This window comes from Eschscholzia californica, unplaced genomic scaffold, assembly GCF_041429995.1.
Source record: "Eschscholzia californica isolate CP2 unplaced genomic scaffold, dmEscCali1.0.p SCAF_6, whole genome shotgun sequence".
Classification (NCBI taxonomy): Eukaryota; Viridiplantae; Streptophyta; class Magnoliopsida; order Ranunculales; family Papaveraceae; genus Eschscholzia; species Eschscholzia californica.
Window position 1 is genome coordinate 44,187,019 of NW_028238483.1, and position 14,450 is coordinate 44,201,468.

The 14,450-nt window shown below is 32.1% G+C and overlaps 1 protein-coding gene and 1 pseudogene across 1 annotated transcript; one reads left to right on the plus strand and one right to left on the minus strand.

The window, feature by feature from the left end:
• Positions 1 to 1,988: 1,988 nt before the first annotated feature.
• LOC147535459 (putative membrane-associated kinase regulator 6) lies at positions 1,989 to 3,240 on the minus strand. The gene is made up of 2 exons (XM_086648442.1): positions 2,459 to 3,240; positions 1,989 to 2,355 (listed from the first exon to the last, which is right to left on the minus strand). Exons 1-2 carry the CDS (start codon positions 3,168 to 3,170, stop codon positions 2,348 to 2,350), a joined length of 720 nt encoding a protein of 239 aa, XP_086504568.1. The 5' UTR covers positions 3,171 to 3,240; the 3' UTR covers positions 1,989 to 2,347.
• Positions 3,241 to 3,932: 692 nt separating this feature from the next.
• LOC147535460 (E3 ubiquitin-protein ligase ATL4 pseudogene) lies at positions 3,933 to 5,745 on the plus strand (annotated as a pseudogene).
• Positions 5,746 to 14,450: the final 8,705 nt, after the last annotated feature.

Genomic DNA, 14,450 nt, shown 5'->3' on the forward strand with positions numbered 1-14,450 from the left:
AATAATTCTGAATTTGCATCTCCATGGAATTGAACATGCAACCTCCGTACTGCGAAGTAGATGTATTACCAACTGGGCTACTAGCCTACTAGTTGTTTTTTTTATTATATACACTAACATGTAGTGCATTTTTTGTTCAAATCAAAGGATATGCGAGTGTGTATAACAAAAGTGGCGGGTGCACTTAACACGATGACAATTTTGAATTAAGACAGGAAAATGTAATCTTCTATTGCCTACCCAAACCAAAAGAAATCTTGTTTATAATATGCTAATGTGGAAATTCTTCTGTTCTTTGAACCGAAATGATCTTAGTTTTCTTGTCTATGTAAGCGATTATGATTCGTAATTTCTTGTAGTCTCTTATCATGATTTAAGCAAAGAGCTTTTGGGTTTAGAATTCTAACCATTTAAAAGATCAAAAAACAGTATTGACATTTTGTAAGGTTTTGGTCCCCTCTCTGCCTTACTTCAAATATGGAGAAACAAATCAACCAACAAAAAACAAAACCCATAAATTATAGAGAGAGAAGCCTGAAGAGGCAATGCCCATAAAATCCTAGCTTGTTTATGACTTCATTGTTTTTGTTTGTGTCTCCTCTATGTTGCTTGTTCTCTTCTAATACCCAACTTCTTGTTCTCCATTGTCTATCTTTCTTCATTTACATGTGGGCCAAAATTCTACTCATCTTTCATTATTTTTTTCTTTCTCTGCAATTACATTATTTAAGAACAAACAAGAAAGATTTATTATTTTCGACCGGTATTGTTTCCATCTCGGGTAGATTATGTTCCTACTGGTATATGTATAATTGTTCAATCTCTAACATGGGTTGTTGTTGTTTATACTGACAGACCAGCTTGTATATAACAAAACTGTTTCATTATTTCTTATCCAACACTTCAATATCATAATATCTGCAAATTTTGATTTGCATGATTTTCATGTATGAACAAGATTGGTTTCTCCAACACTTTGAGCAACTTATTTAGGTTAAACGACATATCTAATATGTAGACGGAGCGACATATAGTTGGCTGTTTGTCCAGAAACTTTGTGGTTCTGCATTAATTACTCGGGACGTGGTTAGGGAATTGGTCTTATTTGTTGGTGTTTTTGATAGAGCAAAATTATTCTCTATCATATAAACTAATAACAACTTCAAATCATTTTTGATTTTGACATAATTGAATGTCTAGTTAGACGAACAAGATATTCATTATTCAACTATATTCCTAACTTGTTTGATCTTTCAACAAAAAAAAAAAAAAACTTGTTTGATCATTGATAAATCTAGACTAGGGTCAAATGAGTTAGGATTCAAGTCAACTCTCATGTCATGGTCAAATTTTGCTAAGTGCTAAAATGGGAAGTTAGAAGGTGTTTCAAGGCTTTGGTTAGGCTTGACAAGGCAACACATAACTAACATCCAAACATATGTATAAGACAAATAAGCTAGTTTTTATTTTATTTTCTTCTTTTCTTTGATATAATGTTGACATTCACATGGGTACTTATATTGGTGGGTCTACCTACCAAAATATGTGAGTTTTACACTTAAACCTCAATGAAAAAGCACAAAAAGATGAAAGAATAGAGAAGACTTTTAAGGCTATTGAGAACTATTTTTGAAAGCTCAAATTAAAGCTCTGATAATGGCTCTTCTCTTGTAGAGACAAATCTTAGTACTATTTTCCAATGGAGTTTCTTGGAAACTACTTTATTAATTGTTTTCTCTCATACTTCTTGTTTTTGTGACCGAAGGACCAACCTCTATTAGTTCATTTAGACTAGCAATTGACTACCGATGTCACCCATGTATAGTGTTGTTACGATTTTCCTTATGGTAATTTTGAATTTAGTCCGACGCGTATTTCCTAAATCAGTTCATTCGGGTAACTTGACATTTTTCTAGTTGTGGTATCATAATACAAAATCTAGGTACCATTTTATGATTTTGAATTTAGAAGGACATATCATGCTCACATCCTTTAACTTGATTATCTTTTCCTTCTTTTTAAACTGAAATTATGAACTTTGTATGCAATATGAACTTAAGGAAGATAAATGGGTAACCATGTATCTTAAGCTTATTCTACCTATGATGATACCCAAAACCCTAAGTACATTTTGATTCAAGACCAAGAAAAAGATAGCCTTCATCTTGATACAAATAACTTTAATACTACTATAAACAAATAAACAAGGAGGATTTATGCATCCTCTCTCTCTCTCTCTCTCTCTCTCTCTCTATACTCTGTTTTTATACATCTAATATCTAATTAAAAGAAAGTTTCTTTCTCTGCCATTTCGCCTTCCTTTTTGGTCCATCCTCTGCCTTGCTAATTACTTCCCTAAAAAAAATTAAAAAAGGAAGATTAATTTTTAGGACTTAAGAAAGATATCCTACTCAAAACACAGAGTAGTATTAAAAAAGATACTTAAAATGAAACATACCAATTGATTTTTTGCAATGAAGAACAGCTTCATAAATTGATTCCTCTGCATCACAAACTTCACCAATTGAATCATAACTTCTTCTTGTTGGTTGATAATTACAACTAGAAGATCTAATCATCATCTTATTCTCTGAATCTTCCCATTTACTATTTGAATTATCTATCAAAGAAGCTGATCTTGATGATTTCAATGACCCCTGTTTTTTCAAGTAATTAACAGGCTTAACAAAATACTTTCTAAAAATTCTCTTTGATGATCTCCAACATTTTTTTGCTAAACTAGAATGAGTTTCATTGATTGAAATTAGAGTTTTTGATGATTTTGGAGTAATGGGTAGTGATGATGAATTTGTAATTGAATCAAAATTGTCTTCTATGGGTTCTATTTTAGATTTTTGGTTTTTATTGAGAAAAATGGGTAAAAGGAAGCCATTAGAAAATAATTCTTCAGCATGAACAAGAGTTGGATTATCACTATGAGATTGGGTTGTTGTAGTAGTAGTAGTACTAGTAGTTGTTGTTGTTGGGAAATTGAAATCTAGGGCATCTCCTAAAAATCTCTTGGAAGGTGTCATCTTGGGATCCATCACAATAAAAGCTGATTCATCAGATGGTTCAAGTGAATCATCAGGACTCCCAATGGTTGATTTTAGATTTATTAACCATCTATATGAAAAGCTTTCAATTTTGAGTGTTGATGATGCTTCCATGGTTTCTCTCTCTACCCTTTTCCTTGTCTCTCTCTCTCTCTTATTTGTGAAGAATGGACATGAATTGGAAATGAGTAATGAACCCACAAAAAAAACTTGTTTTAATAGGAGGTATGAACATTGAATTACAAATTTACCCTAGCTTGTTGTGGTAGAAAGGTACATTGAAAATGACCTTAATAACCTTCAATCATCCTTTTCTTTGTTTTCTAATACATTTTTATTATTTTTATGAGTTAATTCCTATATGGCCCCCTACTTTATGATCAGCTTCCTTTATGGCCCCCTTTTTTTCGTAAATTCAAATATGGCCCCCTATTTTCAGATAAATGTCATTAGTACCCTTCTTAATTCTAAATTTAAAACAATAAAAAAATTATTTCCACCTCACCCCTCTCTCTCTCTCCACCTCATCTCTCCCTACACCTCACCCCTCTCTCTCTCTCTCCAATTCACCTCTCTCTCTCTCTCTCTCCTACTCACCTCTCTCTCTCCTACTCACCCCTTTCTGCAAGGTGGCCGGCCGGAAAATATTTCTCTCTCCTCTCTCTCTCTAAATTTTTTTTTTTTTTTAAATCTCTCCACTCTCTCTCTCTCTTAAACTCCGGCGAAGGGGGTTTCCCTTCGCCGGAGGATCTGTTCACGAACAGATCTGTTCGTGAACAGATCTACTGAAACCCTAGAAATTAACTCATCCTAGTGAACAGATCTGTTCACGAACAGATCAGTTTTTTTACTTTTTCTCTCTAAAAACACAGTTTCTCTTTCTAGACTCAAACTGAAACCCTAGAAATAATCTTCCAACATGACTCGTCCTAGTGATCTCTTCTCTGCAACTCCTCCTTCGGCATTGAAGAGAACTCTAGAAGGATCAGTATCAGTTTCAGAATCACAGAATACTGTTTCTTCTGATTCATCTTCTAGAGGTGATTTCAGTCCAAGTATTTTCATAACTGTTTTAATTCTCACAATCGTTTTAATCGTCTCTGTTTCTCTTCATCTCTTACTTCGGTTTCTTAATCGACATTGTAAATCAAGAAACGATGAAGATCATCACGAAGATCATCAACATATTGAATCGATTAATGTGAGTCGTCGAATCTCAAATCGTCGTGTGTTACCAGAAGATACTCATAATGAAAATCAAAAGCTAATTGATTCACTTCCTCTGTTTTCTTTCAACTCAATTACTGGATTAAAATCAACAACTTCACCTGATTGTGTTGTTTGTTTATCGAAATTTGAAAAACACGATCAACTTCGGTTGCTGCCGATTTGTTGTCATGCGTTTCATTCAAAATGTATTGATACGTGGTTGTTATCTAATCGTACTTGTCCACTTTGTCGATCTACAGTTCCATTTGATGAATCTGAACTTTATGATCAGAAACTATCTTCGAGATCTTCAGCAGGTAATGATAGTTTCCGGTTAGAAATCGGAAGTGTAAGTCGCCGGAGAATGAATCCGGCAGATACTAATACTGATTTACAGCAAAGATCGTATTCAATGGGATTATTTGAGTATTTGATTGACGATGAATCAGAAGTGAATATTGTATCTGAGCCTATACATCAACGTAGATATTCAGAAAGTAATTCTGGTCGGAAAAATGAAGACGACGATGACATTCTATCGGAATCAGTAATAGAGAGTGTTAAGTTTGTGGCCATCCAACTCAAAACCAATTGGCAATGGGTGGAGAGGACCTATTCTTTATATTCTTGGTTGCTAATTACCCATTCTCCCATGTGGGACTATTCTCACACGCCCCCTCACGTGTGGCGTTCTTTTGAGCCTAACACGTGTATTTTTTTTCTTTACGGGTGACGTGGAGCACGTGTGACTTTTAAGCCTATCACGTGTGGGCCTAGCCCTGATACCATGTTAAGTTTGTGGCCATCCAACTCAAAACCAATTGGCAATGGGTGGAGAGGACCTATTCTTTATATTCTTGGTTGCTAATTACCCATTCTCCCATGTGGGACTATTCTCACAGAGAGGAGACAATCTGTACCACCGCCACCGGGAGACGACATTGCCGCCGAAATTCGTGAACAGATCCTCCGGCGAAGGGAAACCTCCTTCGCCGGAGTTTAAGAGAGAGAGAGTGGAGAGATTTTTTTAAAAAAAAAAAAATTTTAGAGAGAGAGAGGAGAGAGAAATATTTTTTTTTTGAAGTTTGAAGGTGGCCGACCGGAAAATTTTCCGGCCGGCCACCTTGCCGGAGAAGAAAGGGGTGAGTAGGAGAGAGAGAGGAGAGTTGGAGAGAGAGAGAGGTGAATTGGAGAGAGAGAGAGATGAGGTGTAGGGAGAGATGAGGTGTAGGGAGAGATGAGGTGGACAGAGAGAGAGGGGTGAGGTGAGGTGGAAATAATTCTTTTTATTTGTTTTAAATTTAGAATTAAGAAGGGTAGTAATGACATTTATCTGAAAATAGGGGGTCATATTTGAATTTACGAAAAAGAGGGGGCCATAAAGGAAGCTGGTCACAAAGTAGGGGGCCATATAGGAATTAACTCTATTTTTATTTTGTTTCTTATAAAGAATGGAGATAAGGCATTGTCCTTGCAATAAAAAAAAAGAGTTAATTCCTATATGGCCCACTACTTTGTGACCAGTTTCTTTTATGGCCCCATTTTTTTCGTAAATTCAAATATGGCCCCTATTTTCAGATAAATGTCATTACTACCCTTCTTAATTCTAAATTTAAAACAATAAAAAAAATTATTTCCACCTCACCCCTCTCTCTCTCCACCTCATCTCTCTCTCCACCTCATCTCTCCCTACACCTCATCTCTCTCTCTCTCTCTCCAATTCACCTCTCTCTCTCTCCAACTCTCCTCTCTCTCCAACTCTCATCTCTCTCTCCTACTCACCCCTTTCTTCTCCGGCAAGGTGGCCGACCGGAAAATTTTCCGGCCGGCCACCTTCAAACTTAAAAAAAAAAAAGAAAAAATTTCTCTCTCCTCTCTCTCTCTAAATTTTTTTTAAAAAAAAAAATCTCTCCACTCTCTTTCTCTCTTAAACTCCGGCGAAGGGGGTTTCCCTTCGCCGGAGGATCTGTTCACGAACAGATCTTTTTTCTTTTGTTTTTAAGTTTGAAGGTGGCCGGCTGGAAAATTTTCCGGCCGGCCACCTTGCCGGAGAAGAAAGGGGTGAGTAGGAGAGAGAGAGAGGAGAGTTGGAGAGAGAGAGAGGTGAATTGGAGAGAGAGAGAGAGAGATGAGGTGTAGGGAGAGATGAGGTGGAGAGAGAGAGAGGGGTGAGGTGGAAATAATTTTTTTTATTGTTTTAAATTTAGAATTAAGAAGGGTAGTAATGACATTTATCTGAAAATAGGGGGTCATATTTGAATTTACGAAAAAAAAGGGGGCCATAAAGGAAGCTGGTCACAAAGTAGGGGGCCATATAGGAATTAACTCTAAAAAAAAAAGGTCAAAAGTTTGTCCCAGGTCATCGTTTAAATTTTAGGAAGGGTTTCTAGACAATATCCTTTATTGAAAAAGGATGTTTGTCCCAAGTCATCGTTTTTCCTTCTGTTTTATTATATAGATTTAGAAAATGATAACAATATTCAATTATGATGACGACATTAATGTAATTCATGCTTACTAGATACAAAATTAATAAACGCGTTAAATAGTAACATCTTCGAAATTTGTTAGTTATTCAGAAATTCAAATAATTTGTTTCTCTTCTGTGTTTTAGGAGCTGTCGTGTAATATGAATTAATGATATGCAGTGATTTTTTTTTCAAATATTATGTTCGTCAATAAACAAGACCCAAATGTTTCTACCTTCTGAAGTATTATACCAAACTATATTGGCCAAAGTGGAATTGATACAATTTTTGGGGTTGGTTGTAAAGTAATTAATTTATAATTAAAGGAAAGAACTATAAAATACATCCAAATAAAAATCTAGTAAATTCATTTTAAAAAAACATGGGAAAGTAAAATAATATGAAGATATTCCTTATAACTGTTTCTTTTCTCTTTCCCTACAATTTTATAGAACTATACAACTTTCAGGAAAAAGAAGAAGACCACATTCAACTCTACCCCATCCTTACTTGGATGCTTTTCCCCTTTATCAACCACAACTACTCGTTTCGACCTTATTTCCTTGCATTTTTATGTGAATATATTCTTGTCGCCGAACAAAATGGAGAGTACTATAATATAGATTAGTTATTAAATTGAAAAGAAGATCCGTCATTGTCCTTAATAACTTATTTATTTGGTAAGCCTTTAAATTTGCATAATTGTCTTAATATAATAAAATAAATAGATTTAAATATGTTTTCCCACAAGAATTTAAAAGTATTTTATGATTTCTTTTAGGGAGATTTTAAAAGGCCTCCCCGTTTTTGTTAAAAGGCCTCCCCATGGTTTCGTTGACTTGGTAAAACACGTTTGACTTGGCTTGGTTAAAGGGCCCCCTCTTTGAATGGGTGAAAAAAACCCCCTTTAAGGGTGTATTTCACCCACATAATTTTATCTTCACCAAGCATAATTTCGGTCGAACCAGACCGAAAATGTGCACAAAATTCGGCTCGAGCCCACCGTAAAAATGCACAGTAGCTACTGTGCATTTTTACGGTGGGCTCGAGCCGTAACTTGTCATATTTTCGGTCTGGTTCGACCGAAATTATGCTTGGTGAAGATAAAATTGGGGGTTTTCTATCTCTACGGTCTGGTACGACCGTATTATGATTTTTAAGCATTAAAATTACTAACTTAAACTAAATTAAACAAAAATCATGAACATTATAACAACTAATACAATCCAATCCAGAAATCAATCCAATCAAAACCCTATTACTAATATAAACTAACTATACTATTGGGTATGTAAAAATCAAACTTTCCCTAAATCAACATCAGAAATAACAGAACCCTATGTATTATGAAACTATCCCTCCTTCAACAAACCGAAAACCCCTTTCAATAAAAACCCTAAATTCAGAAATCAAATCTAGAGACATATATACAGAGAGAGAGAGAGAAAGATATAAGGAGAGAGAGAGATATACTAACCGTTGGTACAATGGTGAAGAATGAGAGAGAGGGCGAGAGACCTAGAGCACGAGAGAGACCTAGAGCACGAGAGAGAGAGAGAAAGAAGGCGGGAGATAGAAAGAGAGAAGGGATGAAACTGGTTGGGACTTGGGAAGGAGATGGTCTTTTAGGGTCAATTTTGGTCTTGGGTTAAGTTTGACCTAACGGCGTTAACTTTGCCGTTAGGTCAAATATAGAAGAGGGGGGTGCTCCTTTGCAGAGGGGGCCCTATAACCAAATAGGTTATAATGAGGGGCGCTTTTAGCGGGGAGGCCTTTTAACAAAAACGGGGGGGCCTTTTAAAATTTCCCTTTCTTTTAAGCCTTTTTGGACATATTTTATGATTTGTTAACCTACTAGTGTATATCCCGTGCCCTACGGCACGGACACTTGTATCAATCAAATGTTACGAAATTTATTGTTATATTTTATTGAGAGAGAGAGAGATTTTTATTAGTTATTATTTTTTGTATTACTTTTCTCTTAAATTAGTTACTATTCTATTGGGAGAGAGAGATTTCAATTTCTTTTTTTAACCCTTGAAATTTATTTTGTTTCTTTATTTCTTAAATTAGTTATTTTAATTTCTAAGAAGGAAACGATTATTGTTTTTTAAATAGGTAACTTTATTTCTACGAAGGACTTTATTTTAAATTATGAAGGGCTTCTAAACAATATCTATTATATAAAACAGAAGGGAAAACGATGACTGGGACAAACATCCTTATTTAATTATGCATATTGTCTAGAAGCCCTTCTCAAAATTTAAAATATAGTCCTTCGTAGAAATAAAGTTACCTACTTAAAAAACAATAATCGTTTCATTCTTAGAAATAAAAATTCTAATGTAATAAAAAAAAAACAGAATAAATTTCAAGGGTTAAAAAAAGAAATAAAAATCTCTCTCTCTCTCAATAAAATAATAACTAATTTAAGAGAAAATAAACAAAAAAAAAATAATACAAAAAAATAATAACTAATAAAAATCTCTCTCTCTCAATAAAATAATAACTAATTAAAATCTCTCTCAAGTGTCCGTGCCCTAGGAAAAACGATGACTGGGACAGACATCCTTATTTAATTATGCATATTGTCTAGAAGCCCTTCTCAAAATTTAAAATATAGTCCTTCGTAGAAATAAAGTTACCTACTTAAAAAACAATAATCGTTTCATTCTTAGAAATAAAAATTCTAATGTAAGAAAAAAAGAAACAGAATAAATTTCAAGGGTTAAAAAAAGAAATAAAAATCTCTCTCTCTCTCAATAAAATAATAACTAATTTAAGAGAAAATAAACAAAAAAAAAATAATACAAAAAAATAATAACTAATAAAAATCTCTCTCTCTCAATAAAATAATAACTAATTAAAATCTCTCTCAAGTGTCCGTGCCCTAGGGCACGGGATATACCCTTAAATAATAACTAATTAAAATGTATAATAGTTATTTTCCTTCTTAGTAAGCAAATAACTAATTTAAGAAAAAAAGAAACAAAATAAATTTTAAGGGTTAAAAAAAAAATTAAAATCTCTCTTTCTCAATAAAATAATAATTAATAAAAATCTCTCAATAAAATATAACAATAAATTCTGTAATATTTGATTGATATAAGTGTCCGTGCCCTAGGGCACGGGATATACCCATTTTTAATAAAGGATATTGTCTAGAAGTCCTTCTCGAAATTTATGATATAGTCCTTCGTAGAGATAAAGTTACTTATTTAGAAAATAATAACCGTATCTTTCTTAGAAATAAAATAACTAATTTAAGAAAAAAAGAAACAAAATAAATTTCAAGAGTTAGAAAAATAAATTAAAATCTCTCCCTCTCGACTAATTTAAGAATAAGGAAACAAAAAAAAAAATAATACAATACAAAATATGAGGGTATCCACAATATAACAATAAAATTTCGTTAAATTTGATTAGTACAACTGTCCGTGGCCTAGGACACGGGACATACACTAGTCCTTTATTAAAAAAGGATGTTTGTCCCAGTCATCGTTTTCCCTTCTGTTTATTGTTATATTTTATTGAGAGAGAGAGATTTTTATTAATTATTATTTTTTATATTACTTTTCTCTTAAATTAGTTACTACTAGGGTATATCACGTGCCCTAGGGCACGAACACTTGTATCTATCAAATGTTACGAAATTTATTGTTATATTTTATTGAGAGAGAGATTTTATTAGTTGTTTTTTTTTTCTTATCTCTTAAATTAGTTATTATTTTATTGAAAGAGATAGAAAGAGATTTTAATTTCTTTTTTTAACTCTTGAAATTTATTTTGTTTCTTTTTTTCTTAAATTAGAATTTTTATTTCTAACAAAGAAAAGATTATTGTTTTTTAAATAGGTAACTTTATCTCTACGAAGGACTATATTTTAAATTTTGAGAAGGGCTTCTAGACAATATCCTTTATTAAATAAGGATGTTTGTCCCAGTCATCGTTTTCCTTCTGTTTTATATAATAGATTCTATTGGGAGAGAGAGATTTCAATTTCTTTTTTTAACCCAATAAAATAAAAATCTCTCTCTCTCTCAATAAAATAATAACTAATTTAAGAGAAAATAAACAAAAAAAAAATAATACAAAAAAATAATAACTAATAAAAATCTCTCTCTCTCAATAAAATAATAACTAATTAAAATCTCTCTCAAGTGTCCGTGCCCTAGGAAAAACGATGACTGGGACAGACATCCTTATTTAATTATGCATATTGTCTAGAAGCCCTTCTCAAAATTTAAAATATAGTCCTTCGTAGAAATAAAGTTACCTACTTAAAAAACAATAATCGTTTCATTCTTAGAAATAAAAATTCTAATGTAAGAAAAAAAGAAACAGAATAAATTTCAAGGGTTAAAAAAAGAAATAAAAATCTCTCTCTCTCTCAATAAAATAATAACTAATTTAAGAGAAAATAAACAAAAAAAAAATAATACAAAAAAATAATAACTAATAAAAATCTCTCTCTCTCAATAAAATAATAACTAATTAAAATCTCTCTCAAGTGTCCGTGCCCTAGGGCACGGGATATACCCTTAAATAATAACTAATTAAAATGTATAATAGTTATTTTCCTTCTTAGTAAGCAAATAACTAATTTAAGAAAAAAAGAAACAAAATAAATTTTAAGGGTTAAAAAAAAAATTAAAATCTCTCTTTCTCAATAAAATAATAATTAATAAAAATCTCTCAATAAAATATAACAATAAATTCTGTAATATTTGATTGATATAAGTGTCCGTGCCCTAGGGCACGGGATATACCCATTTTTAATAAAGGATATTGTCTAGAAGTCCTTCTCGAAATTTATGATATAGTCCTTCGTAGAGATAAAGTTACTTATTTAGAAAATAATAACCGTATCTTTCTTAGAAATAAAATAACTAATTTAAGAAAAAAAGAAACAAAATAAATTTCAAGAGTTAGAAAAATAAATTAAAATCTCTCCCTCTCGACTAATTTAAGAATAAGGAAACAAAAAAAAAAATAATACAATACAAAATATGAGGGTATCCACAATATAACAATAAAATTTCGTTAAATTTGATTAGTACAACTGTCCGTGGCCTAGGACACGGGACATACACTAGTCCTTTATTAAAAAAGGATGTTTGTCCCAGTCATCGTTTTCCCTTCTGTTTATTGTTATATTTTATTGAGAGAGAGAGATTTTTATTAATTATTATTTTTTATATTACTTTTCTCTTAAATTAGTTACTACTAGGGTATATCACGTGCCCTAGGGCACGAACACTTGTATCTATCAAATGTTACGAAATTTATTGTTATATTTTATTGAGAGAGAGATTTTATTAGTTGTTTTTTTTTTCTTATCTCTTAAATTAGTTATTATTTTATTGAAAGAGATAGAAAGAGATTTTAATTTCTTTTTTTAACTCTTGAAATTTATTTTGTTTCTTTTTTTCTTAAATTAGAATTTTTATTTCTAACAAAGAAAAGATTATTGTTTTTTAAATAGGTAACTTTATCTCTACGAAGGACTATATTTTAAATTTTGAGAAGGGCTTCTAGACAATATCCTTTATTAAATAAGGATGTTTGTCCCAGTCATCGTTTTCCTTCTGTTTTATATAATAGATTCTATTGGGAGAGAGAGATTTCAATTTCTTTTTTTAACCCTTGAAATTTATTTTGTTTCTTTATTTCTTAAATTAGTTATTTTAATTTCTAAGAAGGAAACGATTATTGTTTTTTAAATAGGTAACTTTATTTCTACGAAGGACTATATTTTAAATTTTGAGAAGGGCTTCTGAACAATATGCATAATTAAATAAGGATGTTTGTCCCAGTCATCGTTTTCCCTTCTGTTTTATATAATAGATTTATACACAAGGTTAGTTTAGTCATTAAAGTGCAATTTTTAAGTACTCCCAAATATTCTCCAACCATCACGGGTAGATTTCCTACCTTTTTTAACCCAAGAATAGTATTTCTACTGTCAAATATTATGTTGCCAATGGTGTTATTTCAATCTTTTTATTTCTTAATAATAGTAGTATGTGATATTGTGATATAAAGTGTGTTATAAACAAAAAACAACTCTTCCGTTCTATGATCATTAGTCTATATGTTGAGACATGAAAGCTAAACAATATCACATTTTGTGGTTAGGGTTGTCCTGCCCTTCATAATCTATACCTTATATTTTATTACCAAATGATATCAAGTCATGTATATTATCAATCTCATCAAATATAAACTTATGTGAATTGTGAAGCATGATGACCCACAGATTAGTCATGATCATAAACCCATTAAAGGGGTCCTGTTCTTTTAATCTTACCCCTATGAAGGAGGCAACATATATAAGCTAATTAACACTCTTTTTATAGCATAATATATATAACATAATTTATACTATAAGTTATGTCACATCAAACCAGCACCTACTTTTTAGAATGGTTGAGACTTGAGAGGGGACTATTTTACCTCCATCTCCCACCATGCAAATGTATTTCGCCTTAAAAACAACTATAAAAATGAACTTAATTGCTCCGCTTAGAAAATGCGATACTGGAGTGCCGCCTATACTCTTTCAGTAACCTTCCTTAAGAAAACAATGGGTAGTTTAATCTTTTCATAAGCATGAAAAGACTAGAATACCTTTTGTCTTATTCGTCGCATAAGCAATGCGGTCACCAAATTAAAGAGTGCAGACTGAAGATTTTTTGAACACTGAAGGATAAAGGAGACACTTAGAGAAAAAGAGAGATGTGTAATCATATTTGTTCCATTTTGATTGGAAGAGAGAGAAAGTTAGGATAAAAGTATTGAAAGTTAAGAATTAGGAACTAAATGAGAGAAAAAAAAACATAACCTAAAAGATGGCTTGGCAAAAATTGGAGAGCTTCCAACATCCAAAAATCAAAGTTTGAATGATTATGGTGGGGTTAAGAATTTGCATAGGTTTATTAAGGTCATGGAGGGTTATGAGATTGTCTTATAAAGAGAACAAAAGAGAGGAAACAAGGGTCCCATTGTAGTTGGACATGAATTGACTTAAGCTAAGGTTTTCAAGGACAAGTAGCTAAATTTGAGAATGACCAACTAATTGGTCCCCCTTTATACAAACCATTTCTACCTCTACTTCTACACTTATGTCGTGGCAACTCTAGCTGCACTCCCATATATATATATATATTTACTCACAGAATTAAAAAAAAAAATTCTTCGGAAATGTAACATGCACTTAACATCGCGATTTATTAGTGTTTTATTAAATAACGACTACTAAACAATACGATACACTAAAAAGAAAAGATAAACTAATATCCGCTACGTTTTGACTAGTATTATAGTTTTAGCTAATAACAAATCTAACAACGCACGTACTTTCCTCATTTTCTTCTCTCTCCAATTCCGGGAACCTTAAATCTTAATAGTAAAGAGCCCATTAATGTATATTATATCCATTCAAGTCGGTCACTAAACTTTAGGTATGATAAATGTCAAAATCAAGTAGGAAAAATGTTATGCGGGAGCAAAGAAAAAAAAAACATAGCTTGACAATACAGCTAATTTATTTCGAGGAGGATGTTGGTTTGTTGGTTTGTTCTCTTTTGTTGGGATATTTACATCCAAAAGAGCTAAAGAAGGCAAGAGAACATATATTGTGTGCATGCTCCCATTCGAGGGGATCAAGATACTAATTTTGAAAAAGATTGGGACCAGACATTTAAATCCAACTTTA

Excerpts from the sequence above, each read along its gene's own strand:
- LOC147535459 (XM_086648442.1), bottom strand. The coding sequence starts at position 3,170 with ATGGAAGCATCATCAACACTCAAAATTGAAAGCTTTTCATATAGATGG.